This window comes from Macaca mulatta, chromosome 6 (genome assembly GCF_049350105.2).
Source record: "Macaca mulatta isolate MMU2019108-1 chromosome 6, T2T-MMU8v2.0, whole genome shotgun sequence".
NCBI lineage: Eukaryota > Metazoa > Chordata > Mammalia > Primates > Cercopithecidae > Macaca > Macaca mulatta.
The window spans coordinates 117677885-117703689 of record NC_133411.1 but is presented as its reverse complement, the minus strand read 5'-3'; the positions used below and the strand labels follow the sequence as shown (position 1 = coordinate 117703689).

Sequence of the window (25805 nt, the reverse complement as noted above, 5' to 3'; positions counted from 1 at the left end):
AATACATTCTATAACTTATATGAAATGGACAAATTCCTGAAAAGACAACCTACCAAACCTAAAATAAAAAGAAACAAATTAAGTAGCCCCATTTTTTTTTTTTTTTTCCCAGAGACAAGGTCTCACTTTGTCACTCAGTCTGGAGTGCAATGGCATGTAACTTCGAACTCCTGGGCTCAAGCGATCCTTCTCCTTCTCAGTCTCCCAAGTAATTGGGACAACAAACACACGCCACCATACCTGGCTAAAATAGCCCCGTATTGATTACAGCAAGTGAATTTATACTTTAAAAACTTAACCAAAAAGGAAACATAAAAACAAGCAGATCCAGATGGTTTCACAAGTGAATTCTACCAATATTTAAGAAAGAAATAATACTAACTCAACACAAATCTTCCTAGAAAACTGGTGAGAAGGTAACCAGTCTGAAGCCAGCATTATCCTCATATGAAAATGAGACAAAGACATTACAAGAAACATAGACATAGGTGATAAATTATAAACAAAAACTTAGCAAATCACATCCAACAATATAAAAAGTAATAATACATCATGACTAAGAAAATTGTATTCTTAGTCATGACTAGGGAGATTTTATGCAAGGTTGGTGTAATATTTGAAATGTGAAAATCAATCAAAATAACCATATTAACAAACAAAATGTGCACATATTTATCTCAATAGATGCAGAAAGAGCATTTGACAAGATGTAACATCCATTCTAACACAGGAAAAGAGAAAAATTACTTCAGTACAATTTTTTTTAAGCCTTTAAAAAAACTACAGCAAACGTCATACTTGAAGGTGAAAGACTAAATAAATACTTTACACCTAAGTTCAGGAACAAGGCAAGCCAACACTGTTTGCTCCTCTCACTTCTATTCAATATTATACTGGAGGATCTAGCCACTGCAATCAGGCAAGAAAAAGAAAAAGAAGAAGAAAAAAAAAGTCACCTAGATTGAAAAGGTAAAAGTAAAACTGTCTTTATATATAGATAATATGATCCTATAAGTATAAAATCCTAAGAAATTCATATTTAAAAACTAGAGGCCAGGCACAGTGGCTCATATCTGTAACCCCAGCACTTTGGGAGGCCGAGGTAGGCATATCACTTGAGGTCAGGAGTTTGAGATCAGCCTGACCAACATGGTGAAACCCCATCTCTACTGGAAAAAAAACATATATACAAAAAATTAGCTGGGAGTGGTAGCAGGCACCTGTAGTCCCAGTTACCCGGGAGGCTGAGCCAGGAAAATTGCTTGAACCTGAGAGACAGAGGTTGCAGTGAGCCAAGATGGTGCCACTGTACTCCAGCCTGGGCGACAGAGCAAGACACCATGTAAACAAAACAAAACAAAATAAAAGTCTACTAGAATTAATAAACAAGTTCAGTAAGTCCACAGGATAAAAGTTAATATTCAAAAATCAATTGTATTTATATATATACACCAGCAATGAACAATCCAAAAATAAAATTAACAATACTATCCACAATAGCACCAAAAATAAAGAAAGAACTTTATTTTATTTTATTTTATTTTTTTTTTTGAGGCGGAGTTTCGCTCTGTCTCCCAGGCTGGAGTGCAGTGGCCGGATCTCAGCTCACTGCAAGCTCCGCCTCCCGGGTTTACGCCATTCTCCTGCCTCAGCCTCCCGAGTAGCTGGGACTACAGGCGCCCGCCACCTCGCCCGGCTAGTTTTTTTTGTATTTTTTAGTAGAGACGGGGTTTCACCATGTTAGCCAGGATGGTCTCGATCTCCTGACCTCGTGATCCGCCCGTCTCGGCCTCCCAAAGTGCTGGGATTACAGGCTTGAGCCACCGCGCCCGGCCAGAAAGAACTTTAATAAAAGAAATGTAAGATTTGCACGGAGAAACATTCCATGTAAATGGATTAGGAGACTCAACATTGTTAAGAAGTCAACTCTCCCCTACTTGATCTATTAAGTTCAATACAATCCCTATCAAAACCCCAGCAGGCTATTTTACAGAAATTATCCACAGATCCAAAAAAGTATATGGAAATGCAAAGGATCTAGAATATCCAAAACAACTTCAAAGAAGAACAAAGTTGAACAGCTAACACTATCTGATTTTAAGAATTATAAAGCTATAGTGCTATGGTCTGAATGTGTGTGCCCCTCCTACAATTCATATATTGAAATACTAACACCTGCAAGGTGTTAGGGGGTCGGGTGTTTAGTGGGGTGACTGGATCATAAAGGTAGAGCCCTCAAGGATGGGATTAGTACCTTTATAAATTAGGCCTAAGGAAGCTCATTTGCCCCTTCTACCATGTGAGAACACATGGAGAAGGTACCATCTATGAAACAGAAAACAGGCCTTTACCAAACATCAAATCTACCAGTGCTTTGATCTTAGGTTTTCCAGTCTCCAGAACTGTGAGGTATAAATTTCTGTTGTTTTTAAGCACCCAGGTTATGGTATTTTGGTACAGCAGCCCAAATTGACTAAGACATAATGGTAATCAAGACAGTGTAGTACTGACATAAAGATAGACAAACAGGTCGGTGGAAAATAGACTCGCACATATATGGTCAATTGATTTTTGACAAGGATGTCAAAGCAGTTCAGTAAGGAAAGGACAGTCTTTTCAACAAATGGAGCTGGGAAAACTGAATATTCACATGCAAAAAGATAAATTTAAACTTTTACCTCACATCATGCACAAAAATTAAGCCAAAAGAGATCACAGACCTAAATGTAAAAGCTAAAACTATAAAAATTTTAGAAGAAAAGAAAGCGCAAAATCGTAGTGACCTTAAGTTAGGCAAATATTTGTTAGATACAACACCAAAAGACAATCCATATAAGAAACAATAAGTGAATTAGACTTCTTCAAAACTACAAATATTTGTACTTAAGTCAACATTAAAAAATATAAGCCCCAAACTACAAGAAAATATTTATAAATCATATTTCTAATGAACAACTTATATGCAGAAAATATAAAGAACTCTCAAACCTCAGTAATAACAAATCAACCCAATTTAAACATAGGCAACAGGTTTGAACACGTACGTCTCTAAAGAAGATATGAATAGCAAACAAGCACATGAAAAGATGTTCAACATCATCGGTGACTAGGAAAATGAAAAGTAAAACTGGAATGAGATACACAGCTAAGATCAAAGGCTGGTCATACCAAGCACTACCAATACGTGGAGGAAACATACCAAGTACTACCAATATGTCATACCAAGTACTACCAACATGTGGAGGAAACTCATACACTACTAGAAAGAATGCAAAATGGTACAGATACTTTGGGAAAATGATTGGTAGGCTCCTCAAAACTTAAACATATCTCAATATATGATTTAGTCATTCCCCCTCTAGGTATTAATGTAAGGAAAATAAAACCACATATCCATACAAAGATTTGTACATAAATGTTCAGTCATTTTATTTGTAATGGCCCAATACTGGAAACAACTCAAATGCCTATTAACAGGAAAATGGATAAGCAAACTGTAGTAGACCCATACAATAGAGTCCTAATGAGCAATTTTAAAAAGTGAATTACTGGTACATGCAACAACATGGATAGATTTCAAAATAACTATTCTGAACAAATGAAGGCAGACAAAATAGAGTGTGTACTGTATGGTTCCTTTTTAAATATTCTAAGAAATGAAAACCAAACTATATAGTGACAGACGGCAGTTTAGTAGTTGCCTGGAGATAGAAGATGGAAGATCACAGAGAGGTGGAAGACAGGGATTACAAAAAGGCACCAGGAATTTTTCAGGGGTGAAAGACATGTTCATTATCTTGATTGTAGTGATAATTTCACAGGTGTGTACATATATCAAAATTTATCAAAATAAATATTTTAAATAAGTGCTGTTGGATGTTAATTGTATCAAAATAAACCTATTAAAAAATAAAGAGAGTAAGGGAAATTCTTCTACATGGCAATTAACACAATATATAATCCTTTATTTGGACCCTGGATCCAAAATAAACAAGGTTATAAAGGACATTTTTGTCATAAATTTGAAAACAGAGTATGTATTTAGTTTTATTAGTGTATCAAAGTTTAATTCCTTGGGCATGCTAACTTGGGTTGTGTTAGAAAATATAGTTCTTAGAAAATACATGCTTAGATATTTATAAGGAAATGTTATGATGTTACAACATGCTTTCAAGTGCTTCATCAAAAGAAAACTTTATATAAATATGTTCATACATATACACATAGAAAGACAGAGCCAGAAATAGAGACAGCAGAAGCCCAGTCATGACAAAATTTTGGCAATTTGTGAATCCAGGTAAAAAGTATGCAGGAGTTCATTATGTTATCATTTCAACTTTTATACAGGCTTGAAAATTTTTTTAATTGGGTAAAAATTTGATTTTATAAAAATTTCAACTTTCAGCCAGGCGTGGTGGCTCATGCCTGTAATCTCAGCACTTTGGGAGGCCAACGCGGGTGGATTATGAGGTCAAGAGATAGAGACCATCCTGGCCAGTGTGGTGAAACCCCGTCTCTACTAAAAATACAAAAATTAGCTGGGCATGGTGGCGGGCACCTGTAGTCCCAGCTACTCAGAAGGCTGAAGAGGAGAATCACTTGAACCCAGGAGGTGGAAGCTGCAGTGTGACCCAAGATCCCACCACTGCCCTCCAGCCTGGTGACAGAGCGAGACTCCATCTCAAAAAAAAAAAAAATTCAACTTTCAATGGCTTGAAGGTAGAGTCCACATCCTTTTCATTTTTATATCTCTGGCATTTACCAAACAGAAGAAAATCTTCTTAAATGAGTGATTAAATGAAGGAATTAATACATAAATGTATTAGCATATAAATATAAAATGATAAGGAATAGGTTCAGAATAATCTGATACTGAAATATCTGAGACCTTTCTTTGATTTCTTTGTTTTCCATATATATATATATATATGATGGAATACTACTCAGCCATAAAAAGGAATGAATTAACAGCATTTGCAGTGACCTGGATGAGACTGGAGACTACTATTCTAAGTGAAGTAATTCGGGAATGGAAAACCTGAGTTATGTTCTCACTGATATGTGGGAGCCAAGCTCTGAGGACCCAAAGGTATAAGAATAATACAGTGGACTTTGGGGATTTGAGGGGAAGAGATTTTGAGGGGAAGAGTGCAAGGCAGGTGCACTCTTTATATACTCTTCTACAGTTTCTTTATCCACTTGTTTATTGATGGACATTTGGGTTGGTTCCACAATTTTGCAATTGTGAATTGTGCTGCTATAAACATGCGTGTGCAAGTATCTTTTTCGTATGACTTCTTTTCCTCTGGGTGGATACCCAGTAGTGGGATTACTGGATCAAATGACAGTTCTTTTAGTTCTTTAAGGAATCTCCACACTGCTTTCCATAGTGGCTGGACTAGTGCACATTCCCACCAGCAGGGTAGAAGCATTCCCTGAGCTCTGTATCCATGCCAACATCTACTGCTTTTTTTTTTTCAATTTTTTTTTTTTTAATTTTTTGATTACGGCCATTCTTGCAGGAGTAAGGAGGTATCACATTGTGGTTTTGATTTGCATTTCCCTGAAAATTAGTGATGTTGAGCATTTTTTCATAGGGTTGTTAGCTATTTATATATCTTCTTTTGAGAATTGTCTATTCATGTCTATTCATGTGCTTAGCCCACTTTTTGATGAGATTGTTAGTTTTTTCTTACTGATTTGTTGTAGATTCTGGATTTTAGTCCTTTGTTAGATGTATAGATTTTGAAGATTTCCTCCCACTCTGTGGGTTGTCTGTTTACCCTGCTGACTGTTCCTTTTGCTGTGCAAAACCTCTTTAGTTTAATTAGGTCCCAGCTATTTGTTTTTATTGCATTTGCTTTTAGGTTTTTGGTCATGAAATCCTTGCCTATGCCAATGTCTAGTTTCCTTCATTTCTTATGGTGACATTCTTTATTTTTATATAATTTTTGTGGAAAAATCCAAACCTATATAAAAGTAGAAAGAATTGTTCAATATTTCCATGTACCTATCAACTGGTTTGAACAATCATCAACTCATGACCAATCACGTTTCATCTACACTTCTATCTACCTACTCCCTATTCTTTAGATAATTTTGAAGCAAACCTCAGATATCACATCATTTCAGCTGTGAATATTTCTGCATTTACCTCAAAAATAAAGAGAACCTCAAAAAAAAAATCACAGTCTCATTATCAAACCTATAATATAACAAGATTTCCTTAATATCAAATATCCTGTCTGGGTAAAATTTCTCAGATTATCTCATAATTTCAATAGTTGATTTTCAAAAAAAGACCTAAACAGCATCTATACAAATACATACTAAAATACTAATCCTTACTAATCCCAGGTACTTACAACATAATTTATTCCCACAATCATCCATCACTTCTTCACTGGTAAGACACAGGAAAAACAGAAAGGAAGGCTGAGTATTTTGCACACCATTGGTCCAGAAAGACCTCCCACTCGGCTCTCACTCTCACCTGATGGTATAAAACAGACTGCAGGTTCAGCAGCTTAAATACTACTTTGTTACTCCTGACACAAACCTTCACTATTCATGATTTTTTAAATTAATTAACAGACTAAAACCCATATTAGAATTATTTCCCATGAACAACAACAGCATTGATGATAGTCAAAGGGAGTTGTTAAGGCACATGATGGCAAACAGTACCTGAATTCCCCATATTTGCCAGAACCCCCAACAAACCTCTGGATGTCTCCTAAGAGATAAATCTCAGAGCATTATTTATTTCCTAATATATACAATTAAAAAGATTTTTAAAATATATTATTTCCTTTATACTACTTAGTGCAGACACAAAGCTTTATGGATTCACAAAACTGTTTTATGGCTAAACCTAACCATGTGTTTAACCAACTAAAGGTATTCAGAATTTAACCTGCAATAGGAAGGTAAAATCTGTGTATTTTGCATTTAAGTACCTGTTATTTTATGCTGCTGTCAAGAAACACTTCTAACTGAAATGCATTCACCTCTTACTAGAGTGACAGCCCTGAGCAAGAGGCTTTCTTTGCTCACTGCTTCAAGCCTGCATTACCTTAAAGAGTTCATGACTTTGAAAAGAGTTAAACGTAAAAAGAGAAGGGTATCAGCAAAGCTTTTGGAATTGTTTTCCCATTTCCAGCTTTTTATTCCCTCTTTGCACTGTTCTCTGTTTCTTCCCTCAACCCTCCTTTCTCCTCCCAGTCATCTGCTAGGCATTTTACAAATGATAGGATGTTAATGTAATATTGCTACTGGCAAGAATGATCAATGGATGCCAAGTGATGCCAATGGACAGAAGGTTGTTGGAGGATAGGTTATCCACACATGCCAATGTATCTCTCTGCAGTTACTTATCAGTTACATGGGGTAAAGGTACCTTCACAATGGAGAGATCTGGCAGTCACTACTTGACTTAAGTAATCAAACTTGACTGAGCACTGAGAGTAAGACAAGCCAACTTAATGTGCCTCCCGGTAGGATGCAACATAAAGTATACATCGTCATCTATGAAGCAGTCCTGTCAAAAATGTTTGACCTGAATCTAGTCGAGCCTCTAGAACTATCCTTAAATTTACAGGAAATATAGGAGATAGATTAGGGACAAGTTAAATAGTAGTCATGAGAATGCAGTCAGACAATCCAGCATATGAGAAATTTTACAAGAAAACTGTACTCTTGGGGAAAAAAAAATACAGTAAAAAGTAGGAGGACTGTTCTGGATGAAAAGATTAAGAGTCTACCGACACAACAATCAAATGCAGTATGTTTACATTGATCAGATCCTGGTTCAAAGCAACAACAATGATGGAAATGATGGACAGAAAAAAAAAAAACAACTATTAGGTTGGTGCAAAAGTAATTGTGGTTTTTGACATTATTTTCTATTGTAATAGTAAGAATAAAAATCACCTAAGTAAACAATTTTTAAAATTTTGCCTTACCTTTAGCTAAAGCTTCTTTATATTTCTCTTTGGCAGAATTCATTTCTTTTATTAATTGTCTATAGCTGGATTTTAACTTCTCCAATTCTGTTTTTGTAACCTGTCAAAGAAACAAAATGCATAAATGTTTTAAAATGTTTAAATTTAAATTGCTCAAGAACTTAAATTCCAAAGTATTAACTGATGTGTACTTTACTACTTACAGGTCAGAGTTGTTCTTTAATATACAATTATAGAAAATAAACTACAAATATGTTTTTAAAATCAGTACTAAATTCAATAGCATGTGAAAACAAACAAAAGAATAGCAAATCAGGCCAGGCACAGTGGCTCACGCCTGTAGTTCCAGCATTTTGGGAAGCTAAAACAGGCGGATCACCTGAGGTCAGGAGTTCAAGACCAGCCTGGCCAACACAGCAAAACCCTGTCTCTACTAAAAATACAAAAAATGAGCCAGGCTGTGGTGGCACACGCCTATAATCCCAGCTACTCGGGAGGATGGGACACAAGAATTGCTTGAACCCGGGAGGCAGAGGTTGCAGTGAGCCAAGATAACACCACTGCACTCCAGCCTGGCTGAAACTTGACTCGAAAAAAAAAAGGCAGCAGGGAAAGGGGGTGGCAAATACAGAATAACACTGCCATTATCTAAAATTCAAAAAAAAAATTAACTTGGTAAGTGCAGAAATATGTTCTGTAATTAAAAATACAATTAAGATATTATTTCTATGGAACAATGACACAATTGCAAGTCCTTGACTGTAGTCAAAAAGCCATTTAAATGCAATTTAAGGAAAACATACGTGTACCAGATATTGTCTACAGATCTTCAAATTTGCCATTTGAGAAGACTAAGAAAGAGAAAGCATCAAAACGTTGCAAAAGGGGTTATCAGCAACTTGGAAAATAATCTCAAACCCCTTTTAAAGAAATTCTGTATCATCAATGTTCTCGATGACACAGATGATGACACTGTGTGAATAAACAAAAATAACTACAATATAAATATAAATGAGTTTCAAATTATTCCCCATTCAAGAAAAATCTCACTGGTTAACTTTGTAAAACTATTTTGGTAAAAGACTAATACAAAACTTTTTTTGGTTGTTTTTTTTTGAGACAGAATCTCGCTGTGTTGCCCAGGCTGTTAGGGCAATGGCATGATCTAGGCTCACTGCAGCCTCTGCCTCCAATGTTCAAGCAATTCTCATGCCTCAGCCTCCCAAGTGGCTGGGTTTACAGACGTGCACCACCACACCTAATTTTTGTATTTTTAGTAGAGACGGGGTTTCACCATGTTGCCCAGGCTGATCTTGAACTCCTGACCTCAGGCGATCCGCCCACCATGCCTCCCAAAGTGCTGGGATTACAGGCATAAGCCAGAAAACTTTTTGAATCGATTGCTCAGGTTGACAACACTGGAACCAATCAGTCAAGTTTCACATAATAAAAAGATAAATCGACATTATATACCTCCCAATATAAAACTGCAGGAAGTGTATACTACCACCTATGATGTATTCTTGCCCAAAATACCCAGCCAGACCCAATCTTATCAAGTCTCTAGATTTAAATTCCAATTTACAGAAAAGATTAAAGATGAAGGAATATGTAAACCACATCAAAAGATGCTAACAGAAAAACCCAAAATGAAGGAAATTCAATTATATAGAGCAAATTATCTAGTTTCTTCCACAAATAAATAGCATTTTATTAAAAACTGGGCAGGAAGGAGAACCTACATTTTTTTTAAAGTATCATTGAAATGCAAGGTATAGATGGTATCTGGATCCTGACTGAAACCAACCAACTATAAATAAAAGCTTAAACAACAACCATTTCAACAAAGAATATTCAATAACATGAAGGAATTATTATTTTTAGGCAAATTAATGATATTTAGTTACATTTTTAACAAGAACACTGATTTTAGCTATACATTCTAAAATATTTATGGATAAAATGATATCTTTAAAATGATCCAATGTAAAAAAAAAAAAAGTGGGTGGGAGTATAGAAAACACAGAGACTATTCAGGTGATGGGTAGGTGGAAGTTCATTTTACTATTCTCTCTTCTTTTATACATTTACAAATTTCTACAATAAAAATAATTTGAAAAATGTCATTCAGAGAGACAGACTCTGAATGTAGGGAAAATTAGGGATATGTAAATTTAAGAATACCAAAAGTAATTTTGCCTATATTTTCTTTTTTATTTATGCAAAGTATCACATAAGACAAATTTAGTTTTAAAAGACTCAGAGAATGATTTCAGTAAATAAAAACTAAAATGCCTAAGTGATAAAGCTTTGTGTCATAGTTTAACTGGGAGCCTCTTTTTTCTTTCATATGAGTATATATAGTAACAGTATATCCTATAATCAGTGTTTTATGTTCAATAAGATATTACTTATTAGAGACCATAAACCTATTTCTTGTTGGGAAATGACAAATACATAATTTTTAAAGTCAAATAAGGTAAAATATTTCAGTGAATTTGGAAAACAATTTCAAGAAAGAACTTCAATATGGAAAAACGAACCTTGATCATCTCTGCCTCTATCTGCTGATGAACACCTAAGTAACTTTTCTTCACCTGCTGCTTGTCCTTAATCATCATGGTGAGCCTGTGTAAAGGCCCAGAGTTCAAGTCCTCTGCATGTGTCTTCATTATCCTACTAAGTTGTTCTGTCTGCTGAATCATAAGTAGCCAAGACTAAAAAAAAAAAAAGAAACAAAATTAACATTTGCATTAAAGGTTTCCATTTAGCTGTGCTTTAAGAGTTCAAAACTTTAAATATTTAGTTTTAGATAAATTATTACATTAATATAAAAAATAGATTTCTGGCAACTGTGTAAAGATCTATGAATGGTTTATATTTAACATCTTCAACTTCAACTACACATACTTCAAAATTCTATAATCAGAGACTACACAGAAAACTAAGAAAAAGATTAGGGGACTCTGTAAGAGTTGTAGTCTTCACTTTATCAATTCTCATTTGTTTTCCAGCACACTGAAATACTGCTCTGCCACACCATTCTAATGCCCCACTATGGTCTTCAGTTCCTAATGGTCAAATGCAACAGACATTGTCCCATCTTCATCTTAACCTGCCTCTCTCTGTGGCATCTGATCCTGCTGACTCAACTTCATTCTGAAACTGTCTTTTGTGGAGGCTCACTTAGTTTCCTATTTTCAACATTCCTGGCTTGTTTTCCTCCCTTTCTAAAATTTCCTTTTCAATCTTTGGTACCTGTTCTTTTGTTGCCTGTGAGAATACTGGCATTTAATGGATTTCTATCTATAGCCCTGTTCTTTTCCTAACAAATATCTTTACATTTCAATAGTTCTTCCAGCACAATACACCAAAGGGCACAACACACTGCCTCAATAGCAAGAGGCACATAATTGTAGGTTTGGGATCAGTGGGCATACGGAAACTGCTAGAAGAACAAATCATTATTAGACTTCCTGACATATATATACTAAAAAAAAAAAAAAAAAAAGAAACAGAGGAATGCTCTTCACTATAAGTATTCATTATTCTATTCAGAAACAATATTGAAGATCTATGATAGGGTGGATCCAAAAGATATTTTTTAAATGAGCGAAGTCTGGTTTCAGATACTGACAATAATAATTTTCTACTCTATTATTTTTGATCTGTGAATGAATAGGATTATTTTCTTTCTGTTAATATTCCAATGTAATCAAAAATCAAAATTTCATAAGCACTGAAGCAAAATTACAGCCTAAAGAAAGCAAATTCTTAGTCATAATACATACTTGCCAGGATCTGACTTGTCAATCTTGTTTTTGATACACTGTATTGCATGTTTTTTAAAAAATAACAACCTTTGAGAACAGTTATTTAGGGACGGGACTCATTTTTAGTTGTGAAATGATATGATGAACACAGAACATATGTGTGGCCTATAAACCCATCATATTTACTTTTAAATATGAAAATATAATCACTAACTTGCTCTTAACACCACAAAGCAATTTAAAACTAATGTAGTCCTTACTTCAAAATCTAAAATTTAACAAAGATGAAAACAGTATAAAACTATACAAACATGGATTAAAAACATAAACTAAATGGCTATAATATATGTAGCTTTGCCTTCTTCATCTAGTATTTTCACTTCAAACTATGCAGTGTTGGAGAAACATTCTATGGCATGTGCAGAATATTAATGCTACAAAAAAAATAAAAAGTGAGAGGAGACAGTCTTCTTGCTTTATCTTCAAAAATAAATATTATTTAAGTGCTTTGTAGCAGTAACTTTTTGTAATTCTATGTAGGAGTCCTTGCAGCCTAGGGAAGAAGATTTCTTGGAAGCCAAAAGATCACACAATTGGGTCAGATTGCCCTCCTCTCCCAGAAGGGTACATCCCAACCTGCCTAAAAGCCCTGTTCACTGTAGTCACTACAGGAAGTCCAAGGTCTCAAAGCATATACTGCCATTCTGTCAACCCCATATTGCCCTCAGTATCTCCTAATCCAACCCAAGCCACTATCTATAGAATCCTGTATCGTCAAGAACTCTTGCTCTATAATTAGAAAATTCTTCATACCTCTTCTCAGAACTTTCCTGTCATCTTCTAGTTTTAACAAAAGCCTGGCTCTATCTCACTCCCAACACCCCAATGCTGCTAATAAACATTCACTGTGTTTCTGCAGAAGTCCCCTGCTCCTTTGAATCCCAGGACACCCTTCTCCATGAACAATCCATCAGCAAGTCTTTCAGATTCTGTCTCCAAAGCCAATCACAAATCCATCGTCTTCTCTCTATCTCCACTGCCACTCCTTTGAAGGTTATGATTATCTCTGGCTTAGACTATTACAACATCTCCCAAATGGTACACTCTCATGCTCCTTTCCAATCCATTCTCTTTAAAGTAGCAATAATAATAATAAAAAATTAAAAAGTAATGTAACTGTCTTCCTTAAAACACTACATTGGCTTTCCTTTTCATTTAAAGAAAAATCCAAACTCCTTTCTTTTATGTTGAGATGGAGTCTTGCTCCATCACCCAGGCTGGAGTGCAGTGGCACAATCTCTGCTCACTACAACCTCTACATCCTGGGTTCAAGTGATTCTCGTGCCTCAGCCTCCCAAGTAGCTAAGACTACAGGTATAAGCCACTACGCCCAGCTAATTTTCGTATTTTTAGTAGAGACGGGGTTTTGCCATTTTGCCCAGGCTGGTCTCGAACGCCTGGCCTCAAGTGATGCACCCACTTTGGCCTCCCAAAGTTCTGGGATTGCAGGCATGAGCCACCACACCCAGCCCAAACTCCTTCTAAGACTTACAATGTCTCCCATTATCTGTCCTCTAATCTATCCTTGCAACTTCATGTTTGCTGTTCTCTACCAAGCAAAATAAATGCTAGAAATGTTCTTTCTTCAGTTTGCTAAACCTATCAAGCTCCAATCTCTTCCTGAAAGTTTTTACCTCTACCTAGAAGCTCTTCCTCACCTTCACCTGGCAAGATCCATATCTTCCTTTAGTAATCAGCTAAATATCCTGTAAGTCTAATCCTTGTTATTCTGTCTTACTTTTTCTCAGCATTTAAAACAATTATTTATCTATATGTATAATTGGTGGTTTGTTTTTTTATAACGTCTCCTCAACTGAAATGGAAGCTCCATGAAGATGGGATCATGTTTAATATTTTGAGTATTTACTGTGATGTTTGAGACAAGAGGGAGGGAAAGAGGGAAGAAGTAGGAAAAAAGAAAGAAAAAAAGGAAGGAGGAATGTAGAATAAAACCATGAATTAAATACATGCCATAAAAGTGGCTTTAAAGAGTTTTTTTTTGAGACAGGGTCTCACCCTGTCACCCAGGCTGGAGTGCAACGGCACGATCATGGCTCGCTGCAGACCCAACCTTCCAGGCTCAAGAGATTCTCCCACTTCAGCTTTCCAAGGATTTGTGACTACAGGCATGCACCACTACGTCCAGCTAATTATTTTGATTTTTAGTAGAGACAAGGTCTTACTATGCTATCCAGGCTGGTCTTGAACTCCTGAGTTTGAGTGATCTTCCCACCTCAGCCTCCCAAAGTGCTGGGATTATGGGTGTGAGCCACCATGCTCAGTCATAAATATTTTTTTAACATTGAATTAGGTAATAATATAATCTGATAGTGAAGAAAAAATAAACAGCTCTATCTTCAACTGAAAAAATAACAGAAATAGCAGAGCAGCATGTAATGCAAATGAAACACTGACCTAAAAGGAATGGTTGAAAGTCACACACAAAAAGATGTCTGGATGATCTAATTCCTTGAATTAGCTGGGTGGGTGGGATATTTGTTAAAACAGAGGAGAGTAAAATGTTAATAGATGCTTAACAAAGAAACAAACAAAAGTAAAGATACATTTCAATATTTGCAGTACAACTGGAATAGCACGTTGCAGATATAGCTCTTTGGTTACAGCATAGCAATGATCAGGGCACAGATAAATTGTTATTTAGGATAATTTGTGGAAGATAATTCTTTTTCTTTTTTTAAAAAAAATAGAGACAGGGTGTCACCATGTTGCACAGGCTGGTCTCAAACTCCTGGCCTCAAGTGATCCTCCTGCCAGTCTCCCAAAGTGCTAAGATTACAGGCATAAGCTACTGCACCCAGCTGCAAGCTAATTCTTTGTAACTTAATAAACAAAATACTGTCAGCCACTTGAAGACATTAAAATTGCTTCATCATACAGAAATGATTGCTAACAGTGTTCCTTACAATTGAATTTTACCAGTAGGAAGTCACTGATGCTGAAAGTTATAGACAGGTTAAAAAATATTTAAAAAGTAAAAATATCTGAATTTTAATTTTAGAAAAATTTAATCATGGGCAAATAACAATAATATAATCATAAGAAAACATGGTTAAAATTTGTAAAACAGAATATAAATATCATCATTATTGAAAGAAGAGCTACAAAACTTTAAAGTGATAATAATTTAATTTTACTAGACTAGACAAAAATCCCACAGGATACCAACAAAAATCAAGAATGAGAGACTGATGGAAAGAAGTTTAAGTAACTTTTCAAATAGAAGAGTCAGAAGACAGCTTTAGTTCTGAAGTTTGTATATCAAGAAGTATAAATTTGAGTTTATAATTCTTAAGTTTCTGAAGTTATCCAAGCGAAGGTTTTTAAATAAGCAGGCTATTTATACCTTCTGAATTATCAAAAGTGCTTTTTAAGGAAAGTTAACACGATCCATTTAAAAAAAAGGACAAAAAGTAATAATTGAAAGTGAGTACAAAATAAAAATGAAGCCAGGAGCAGTGGTCCATATCTATAATCCCAGTGTTTGGGGAGGCCAAGGTGGGAGGACTGTTTGAGGCCAGGAGTTTGAAACTAGCCTGGGCAATGTAGCAAGACAGTGTCTCTACAAAAAAAATTTTTAATCAAAAATTTGAAAAGCTTTGCTTTTAAATTTCAACATTAGCTGGATATGGTGGCTTGTTTCTGTAGCCCTAGCTACTTAAGAGGCTGAAGTTGGAAGATTCCCTTAAACGCAGGAGTTTGAGGTTACAGTGAGCTATGACTGTGCCACTGCACTCCAGCCCAGGTGACAGAGCGAGAGCCTGTCTTGAAAAAAAATAAAAATAAAAAAGATACTAACTCTACCTGTTAAATATTATATGAAAATGGGATAAACACCTATGAAAAGGAAAACATTATCAAATCAGAGAGGGGACAAAACTTCACTACATGCAATACATATGAAACAGAAATAAAATACAGCACAACAACAAAAAGACAAGTGAAAACACCCCAGAAAAAATATGAACAACAAGACCCTGTAGTCACCATATTCAAATAATATAAAGTCAAATTCTAGGACAAAATATAAAACAAAGAAGATCTTAATTACAGAAAAAAAGGAAATAAAGTCTCTAGGGTTGAGGAATAGGAAGAAGGCTGGCAGGCTCTCACTCTTGCACTCTCTCTCCCTCTCCTGTTTCCTTTTAGCTCTTCCAAAGCTTTTGAAGATTTTCCCAAAATTAAACCCTGTCTATTGAACTACATGATATAAGTTCTACTTTCCTCTTTGAATCCCAACTTTTACAAGATGAAATTCAAAGAGATCAATAACCATGGAGTCCATGGTTGCCATAAACCAATTATGAATAACTTGCCTCTAATAAAGTGCAAAGCTCAAATATTTCGCTATTGAATATCTAAATTATTTGAATCAGTAAACTTTGGTGCTACTTAAATTGTCTCTAAGTATTGAGAATGAAAAAAAAAAAGTTTCTAAAACCACCATAACATTGAGAAACCGAGGCAGAACCCTGTGGAATCCCTGAATTGAGGAGACAGAGCAGGGAATCTGCAAAGAACAAGGTGCCATGGAATAAAAACAAATACAACCTACCAAGACTGAATCATGAAGAAACAGAAATTCTGACCAGACTAAAACAAGTAGGGAGACTGAATCAGTAATCAAACACTTCTCATCAAAAAGCCCAGACCCTTATTTGACTCATTGGTGAATTCTACAAAACATTTATAGAAAAATTAACATCAATACTTTTCAAACTATTCTAGAAAACTAAAAAGGAGGGGACACTTCCAAATTCATTCTATGAAGCCAGTATTACCCTGACAGCAAAGCCAGACAAAAACACTACAAGAAACAAGAACTGTCCAGGTGCAGAGGCTCATGCCTGTAATCCCAGCACTTTGGGAGGTTGAGGCAAGCGGACCGCTTCAGCCCAGGAGTTCAAGACCAGCCTGGGTAACAGGAAGACACCATGTCTACAAAAAATAAAAATAAACTGAAAAAAAAGGAAAGAAAAATTACAAGCCAATATCCCTAATGAACATAGAGGTACAAATCCTCAATAAAATTCTAGAGAACAAAATTGTACACATATTAAAAGGATCCTACACCATGACCAAGCAGGCAAGTGGGATTTATCCCTGGGATGCAAGGATGGTTCAACATACATGAATAAATAAATTTGACACATTATATTAACAGAATAATAAATAACTTTATATGCTCATGTCAATACATGCACAAAGAGTATTGGACAAAATGCAACATCCTTTCATGATAAAAACTCTCAAGGGATCAAGCATAGAATCAATGTATCTCAACGTAATAAAGGCTACATAGGGCAAGCTCACAGCTAACATATTCAATGGTAAAAAACTGATAGTTTTTCCCCTAAAATTGGAAAAAAGAAAAGGATGCTCACTCTCACAACTTCTATTCAATGGCACACTAAAAGTACTAGCCAGAGCAATTAGGCAATAAAAAGAAATTTTAAAAATCCAAATCAGAAAGAAAGAAAAGAAAATTATGACTGTCTACAATAGACAAGATCTTGTATGTAGAAAACTGACTCTCCAATTAAAAAAAAAAACTGTCAGAATTAATAAGTGAATTCTATTAAATTGTAGGATTAAAAAATCAACATATAAAGATCAATAACATTTCTTTTTCTTTTTTCTTTTTTAAAATTTATTTCTTTTCCTGCCACGAATATAAAAACAATCAGTAACATTCCTACACAGTAACAACAAACTATCCAAAAAAGAAATTAGGAAAACACTCTCAAATTAGCATCAAAAATAATACAATACATAGGAATAAATTTAACCAAGGAAGTGAAAGATCTTTGCACTGAAAACTAAAAGGTATTGATGAAAGAAGTTGAAGAAGGCACAGATAAATGGAAAATACGCTTATGTTCATGAATTAAAAGAATGATCATCCTTAAAATATCCATACCACCCAAAACAATCTACAGATTGAAAGCAATTTCTATCAAAATTCCTAATTAAAATTTCAATGATAAAAAATGACATTAGAATTTTGAAATAGAAAAAAAAAAATCCTAAACTTCTTATGGAGCCATAAAATACCCTGAAAGCTAAAGCAATCTTTACAAAGAACAAAGCTAGAAGCATCATACTTCCTTGTTCCAAACTATATTTCCAAAGGTATGTTAATCAAAATAATATAATACTAGCATAAAAACATATACATGAGCCAATGGAAGAATAGAGGGAGCACAGAAAAATAAACTCAGACATACACAATCAACTCATCTTTGACAAGGGCACCAAGAATACACAATAGCGAAAGGACAGTCTCTTCAATAAACAGTTTTGGGAAAACTGGATATCCACATGTAAGAGAATGAAACTGGATCCCTATCTTACACCATACACAAAAATCAACTCAAAAAGAATTAAAGACTTAAATATAAGACCTGAATCCATAAATCTCCTAGAAGAAAAAATAAAGGAAAAGTTCCTTGACATTGTTGTTGGCAATGATTTTTTGAAGATGACACCCAAAAGCACAGGCAATAAAAGCAAAATTAAACAAGTGATACTACACCAAACTAAAAAGCCTCTACACAGCAAAGGAAATAATCAACCAAATAAAAAAGCAATCTAAAGAATGGGAAAAAATATTTGCAAATTGTATGTCTAATAAGGGAACTAATACAAATACGTAAGGAACTAACACAACTCAATAGCACACACAAAAAATAGCTCAATTTTCAAGATCTGCAAAGGACCTGAGCAGGTATTTTTCCAAAGATACACGAATGACCAAAAGAAATATGAAAAGCTACTCAACATCACTAATCATCAAGTAACTACAAATCAAAACCACAATGACATATCACTTCACACCTATTAAGATGGCTATTATAAAAAAGGCAAAAGACAAGTGTTGGCAAGGATGTGAAGAAAAGGAGCACTATACACTATTGGTGGAAATGTAAATTAGGACAGCCATTATGTAAAACATATGGAGGTTCCTCAAAAAATCAAAAACAGAACTGTTATATGATCTAACAAGCCCTCTTCTGGTTACACAGCCAAAGAAAACAAAATCAATATGACAAAAAGATACCTGTACTCTCATGTTCATTGTAACATTGCTAAGGCTTGCATACTATTTGTTTGTCTCCCCCAAAACTTACATTAAAGTTTGATCCACAGGCCAGGCATAGTGGTTCATGCCTGTAATCCCAGCACTTTGGGAGGCCAAGGGGGGCAGATCACTTAAGGTCAGAAGTTCGAGACCAGCATGGCCAACATGGTGAAACTCTGTCTCTACTAAAAATACAAAAATTAGCTGGCCATGGTGGCAGGCCGCCTGTAATCCCAGCCACTCAGGAGGCTGAGGCAGAAGAATAACTTGAACCCAAGAGGCAGAGGCTGCAGTGAGCCGAGATGGCGCCACTGCACTCCAGCCTGACGACAGGGTGAGAATCTGTCTCAAAAATAAAATAAAATAAAATAAAAATTGATCCCCAATGTGGTGGTATTGGTAGGTGAGGCCTAATGGAAGGTGTTTGGGTCATGAGGGCTCCTCCCATGTGGGTGGCTTGGTGCCATTCTCACAATAGTGAGTTCTCACTCTGGCAAGACTAGATTAGCTCCTGTAGCAATGGATTATTTCTCACAAAAGTGGATTGCTATAAAGTCCCTGGATTTTCTCTCTTTGCATATGTCCACTTCCCTTTATTTTTCTCCTTGTGTTATGACACTGCACAAAAGTTCTCACAAGAAGCCAGGGTGATGACCTTGAACTTCTCAGCCTACAGAACTATAAGCTAAATAAACCTTTTTCTTTATAAAATGTTCGATATCAGGAATTCTGTTATAGCAACAGAACTTGGACTAGGACAGGCATTATTCATAATAGGCAAGGAACAACCCTCAACAGATGAATGGATAAAGAAATTATAGTAAATAAAATATGTGTGTATGTGTGTGTATACACACATATAATAGAATATATGAATCTAAATAAATGAAAAAATATGTGGACAAAGATTAATTAAATATTTTTAAATAAACTCAATATAATCATATTAAATAACTGGTTTCTAATGACTGGTACTAAAGATGCTGAGCTGCATTAGCTCAGTCACTGTCCAGTCTCAAAAGTTAGAGAGCCACATGACTACCAGGGTATTACTACTACTATTAAAAAAGTAAATCTAAGTATCTAAACACAGATCAGGCCAGAAAAGAAATTAAGAAAGTATATTACCTTTTCTTTCCCAATACTTTTCCAGCTTCTTGGTGCTCCTCAATTGCTTTTATTCCTCTTGGACTTAAGGGCCACCTTTCTTGTTCTTCTTCTGAAGAACAGTATAACCAGAAAAATAACTGGCCATAGTCACCTTTATTCTTCAGAAGTAAATCGCCTAACCTCAGCAGTTTTCTCCCACCAAAAATTAAGCATTGAATAAAAAAACCTTCACAGTCCCTTTCAGTTCCAGCATCCCGTGATCTTTTCCTACTTATTAATAGCTACTTCCTTATTTAGTACCATTCTCACAAACTCCTTGAGTTTTATAGCTCACATCCAGAGAAGATTCCTTTGTTGATCCAGCTCTAGTAGAGCACTGTTAAAACAATAATGGCCTATTTGGAAATTTTAACGAGAAGAATGAACTACAGTTAGGATTCTGGGAGATTTTTATCTCTTCTTTAGCTTCTTTTTTATATATTCCTGCTCTCCACTCTTTCCCATTCCCTTTTTATGTCCTAGACAAGCTGTTCTGTTATTTCCTATTTCCTGTAGTTCCAGATTATCCTTCATTGGCCCCCTCCGCTCAACATTTTTTAAAAAAACAAAGTCCTCTCTTTCCTCCTCCAACCCAATCAGCCTTTTCATCTACTGCCTTATCTATCTTTTTTCAAACTCCTCAAATAGACTTCTGGGGGAAAAAAAATTAAAACTCAGTACTGACTCTCAGAAGGTATAAACTAATCTGTATACTCAAGACACTTTCTTCTTCCGAATCTCCATGTAAAAAAATGCTTTTTTTCTCTCTCACATAGAATGGAGAGGTGGAATTGATGGTCTCCATTAGTTCTTTCAACCCCACTCCTATTAAAGCTAACTTTGCTCATCTAAATGAGAGACAGGCTCTCTGCCTCTTTTACTTACTGGGGCTTCACTCATTAATATTACCAACCTCTTGCACACTCACAGGACTTCTCTTATTTACTCCTTTTATCAACACTATGAAGAAAATATCTTCATCTTATAAATGTGGAGTTTGAATGTCAGATAAATTAATCTGCCTAAAGTCACACACCTAAATAATGGAAGAGCTCACATTCAAATACAAAACTAATTCTTTCTTTTTTTTTTTTTTTTTTTTTTTGAGACGGAGTCTCGCTCTGTCGCCCAAGCTGGAGTGCAGTGGCCGGATCTCAGCTCACTGCCAAGCCCCGCCGCCCGAGTTTACGCCATTCTCCTGCCTCAGCCTCCCAAGTAGCTGGGACTACAGGCGCCTGCCACCTCGCCCGGCTAGTTTTTTTTTGTATTTTTTAGTAGAGACGGGGTTTCACCGTGTTAGCCAGGATGGTCTTGATCTCCTGACCTCGTGATTCGCCCGTCTCGGCCTCCCAAAGTGCTGGGATTACAGGCTTGAGCCACCGCGCCCGGCCACAAAACTAATTCTTAATGTGCTAGACCGGAAGGAGGAGTGTGGGAACCTAAAGGTCTTAATATCTTAAAACTACTTTAAGAAAAACTACCTAGCCAGGTGCAGTGGGACATGCCAGAGTCAGATCCTGGCTCTAAAAATAAAAAAAAAAGAAAAGAAAAGAAAAATAGCTGGGCATGGTGGTACATGCCTGCAGTCCCTGCTACTCAGGAGGCTGAGGTAAGATCACTTAAGCCCAGAAGTTAAAGGCTACAGTGAGCTATGAGCACACCACTGCACTCCAGCCTAAGCGACAGAGCTAGGCCCTGTTACTAAAAAAAAAAAAGAATAACTAACTAGATTAAACTAAGGAGAATATTTTTAAACTGGTTACAAATCACATAGTAATCTTTAATCTGTATTTAGTACTTAATCATTAAATTAGAAGTGAAGAGCCATAAGGAAAAGCTATCTACTTCTTTAGGCTACCTACTTTGTTGTATGAGTACATCTAAAGAGAAGTCCTCTAAGGGCAAGATTAGCAAGTCACTCTTGATATGACATGCTCTATGAGAAGCTACGGATATGAAAATGAAAGAGGCCTCTCATTGTAACTGCCTTTCTAACTAAAATAATGACCCGTCCCTCATATCTCCCTCAACGGAACAATTAAATAAAATCATCATCTTATCTAACCAGCCCCAATATCTCACTGGATAATTAGAAACAGGACAACTTTAACACAGTGAAAAAGACAGCACACATTTTCCAATGCCCCAGGAAAACAAATTATTAATTGGAGATTTTTAAATTTTAGAACATTTTTCAGAATTCTTAGTTGTATATTAATATTATTAAAAACATTGCTTTTACCTGAAATGTAAAATGTGATTTCAAAAGATTTATTCTTTTTCTTTATCTTTTTTTTTTTTTTTTTTTTTTAGAGACAGTCTTGCTCTGTTACCCAGGCTAGAGTGCTGTGGCACAATCATGGCTCACAGAAGCCTTGACCTCCCAGACTCAGGTGATTCTCCCACCTCAGCATCCCAAGTAGCTGGAACCACAGGCACACACCGCACACCACCATGCCCAGTTAATTTTCTTTTTGTATTTTTTTGTAGAGATGGGGTTTCACCATGATGCCCAGGCTGGTCTAGAACTCCTGGGCTCAAGCAATCCACCACCTTGGCCTCCCAAAGTGCTAATATTACAGGCAGAAGCTACCGCATATGGCCAATTTTCTGAATTCTTAAATGTGATTCTTTGGCAGTGTTGTTTTGTGACCAAAAATAAAATGGTTCCTAGAAATAAACACATCACCTATTTCATAATAAAAAGGAGGAATAATAATTCAATTTACAGAAATTTTATTCTCATCTACCCCAAAAAAGAGATCAGTTGCATACATTAAATAGCATCTCAGGCTTCTAAAATAATTAACATAAACCCTACAATGCCTATTTTATGCTTAGGAAGCCTACAGAGGTAAATAGTACCAGTTATACTAAGATTAATACATGATATAAAGAAAGAAAACTCTGCATGCAACTTTTGAAAAAGAGAAAACTACACCTAAGGGGGAAATATGTATCTTTTAGAAATGCATATTAGTCCTTTCTTGCCCTCTAAATTTGAACTAACAGCTGTGTAGTGAGGTAAATCAGTATTCCATAAACAGGTAGTAATTTCAGTGTTCTGAGTTTATTATACCAAAAGTATTTATTCTACAACACTGGATTAAAGAACAAACCACTACTGGAGCTATAATTATACTAAAACATTGAAAATAAATCAACAAGATGACTCAAGCTTGAAAAATACCTAAATAATACTTGTTATAAATAGCTTTTCACTGCAGACTACACCTCCAACTACTTGTTTGCTTTCTTCTTGCTTTAATTTTTTTAAAATGCAACATAAAAATTCCATGAAGAATGCATAATTTGTACACTACACAATAACTCAAAATAAATAGTTCTGTGAAACAACAGTTTTTATTGTGAGTTTGCCCATTACATAAGAAGAATGTTTTCGGAGTCTCTATGTCTTTATGGAATACAGAAATCCAGAAGACAATTCCTTAAATTCTCCTAAAGTTGAAGTTTTCAAAGATTCAATTGCAAGTTCAAAGGAAATTTTAGATACTTCCCACTCATAAGAGTTTCTCTTCATTTTCTTCAAAGCTTCACGGTTTCCCTGGACTAGCAGTTCACAACTCTGGCTGCAATAAGCAGCAACTGCAAGCTTTTTCTTTTTTTTTTTTTTCTTTTGAGACAGTGTCTTGCTCTGTTGCCCAGGATGCAGTGCAGTGGCACAATCTCTGCTAACTGCAGAGATCCTCCTAACCTCTGCCTCCTGGGCTAAAGTGATCCTTCCACCTCAGCTTCCCTAGTAGCTGGGACCACAGGACCAGGCCACCATGCTCAGCTACTTTTCTCTTATTTTGGGTAGAGATGGGATTTTGCCACGTTGCCCAGGCTGATCTCAAACTCCTGCGTTCAAGTGATCTGCCCACCTCAGCCTCCCAGAGGGCTGGGATTACAGGAGTGAGCCATCATGCCCTGCCCAACAACTGCAAGCTTTTTAAAAATGCCAATTCTTGGCTCTTAGTTAACAGGCTTTGGATGGGGTCTATACATCAGTACTTTAAAGCTCCACAACTAATTCTAATGTATAAGTTGTACCATAACAAAATATTTTTGTGCCTGATAACCATGAGATTGTACAAAAATTGCAAAATAAAAACCACAGGGCTTATGGACAAATGGTTTTAAAGGCATGATACTCAAGAAACTAATCAGGGACACATTTTTTAAAAACAGAAACCTAATAGAAAAAACTTTGCATAGTTTTACAGATATTAAATGTTAAGAAGCACATGACTACCATATTAACATGACACTTCATTTTGAAAAGACCTGAAGTTTGCTTGTCAAAGGAGATTTCAGAAAGGTTGCAACTTATGAATTCTGTAAAGGGGAGAGTTATCCAAAATTTGACAGAAAGTTGAAATGCCACATGTGGATGAGTGTGGCTCACAACAAAAAGGTAAACGAAGGTAGCCAGTTAAGGACTGAAGTGTGTGTCTACTATGTATTCCTCTGCAGCATGGTTCAACTAGTTCTAGTTTTCTGCATTCACCTAGTGCTTCTTCAGGTTTCAGACATAAACAAATGCAAAATTAATGTTAAGCTCAAATCATTCCTAATATGTCAACTGTGTGGGAACAAACTCATGTTTTTTTTAATAGATTAAAGCATGTGTGTATATATCTGTGGGGGGGGGGGCGGTGTGTAGTTAGTTAATTAGCTATGATAGGGTCTTGCTATGTTACCCAGGCTGGTCTTGAATTTGTGGCCTCAAGTGATCCTCTCATTAACCAAGTTTTTAAATGTTGAAATGATTTCAACCAAGATTTCAATGTTTTCAAATCCGGTGGTATAGCAGAAGTGGCTCTATAGCCAGGCTTAAACATTACTGCTTTAAAAATATATATAGTTGAAACCCTAGTTGTACAGGCTCAAGTTACATTATGTATGTATTATGTGACTACTAAATAATAAGACTGATTCATCAAAAAGCATGTTTCATTACTTCTTATTCCTATATGGTATGTGTAACATCACCAATATTTCAATTCACTTCATGTTTAACAGGTAAGGCAATACTTCCTTTTAAAATACCTTGCATCATTTGAAGATTATATTTATCATTGTACTATTTCAGAAGTTGACTGTATGCAGACAGATATAATTTTACATAAATAAGAAGACACAAAGTAAAATTCATCTTCAGCACAGAAAATAGTTCCTAACAATATGATAGCTGTTAAACATATGAAACATGTTTAATTTCACTCTTTTTAGAGAAATATAAAATAAAAGCACTCTAGATATAATGTCTTACCTATCAGAATAACAAAAATACAAAAGTCTGAGAACAAACTCTGTTACCCAGATTAAGTAGAAGCTGACATCCTCCTGTGTTTCTGCTGGATATGCAAAATGATACAAGATCCACAGAGGAAATTTATAGATATTTATACTGGTAATATATAACAAAAATATATGACATAACAGGTACATTTAACATTTTGGCCTGGAAATCTCATTTCCAAAAATTCACCATGAAGACATCCATGTTACAAAAATACATCTATTCAAAGTTATCCACTGTAGCATTATTTGTAATTGTAAATACTGTGAAACCTAAAATTCCATACATAGTAAATTGGTTGAATGTTCAGTTATTTTCTACACTAAAAGAAACCAGGACTTCTAGGAAAAAGGGTTTATTCTAGGAATGTAGAAAGCAATATTCAAGATGAGATTGGAATATCTTATTATGTCAAAAAGTAAACAAGTGCTCAAAGAATGATGAAAAAATAGACA

At 35.5% G+C, this 25805-nt stretch overlaps 1 protein-coding gene across 10 annotated transcripts in view; it reads right to left on the bottom strand.

Annotated features, from left to right (window-relative positions):
• Positions 1-25805, bottom strand: part of FER (FER tyrosine kinase) — a 445427-nt gene that overhangs the window by 344457 nt on the left and 75165 nt on the right. For 7 of the 10 annotated variants that reach the window (XR_013418480.1, XR_013418479.1, XR_013418478.1 and 4 more), the window contains 2 exons: positions 10508-10681; positions 7965-8064 (listed from right to left, as the gene is read on the bottom strand). Coding sequence is in view for 7 of the 10 variants with exons in the window: in XM_015140536.3 (XP_014996022.1) it covers positions 7965-8064; positions 10508-10681 (274 nt within the window). In the remaining 3 variants the exon portion in view is untranslated. Of the gene's footprint in view, positions 1-6346; positions 6494-7964; positions 8065-10507; positions 10682-25805 lie in introns of those variants that run through there. The other 3 variants (XM_078005097.1, XM_078005095.1, XM_078005096.1) reach the window with 1 other exon arrangement.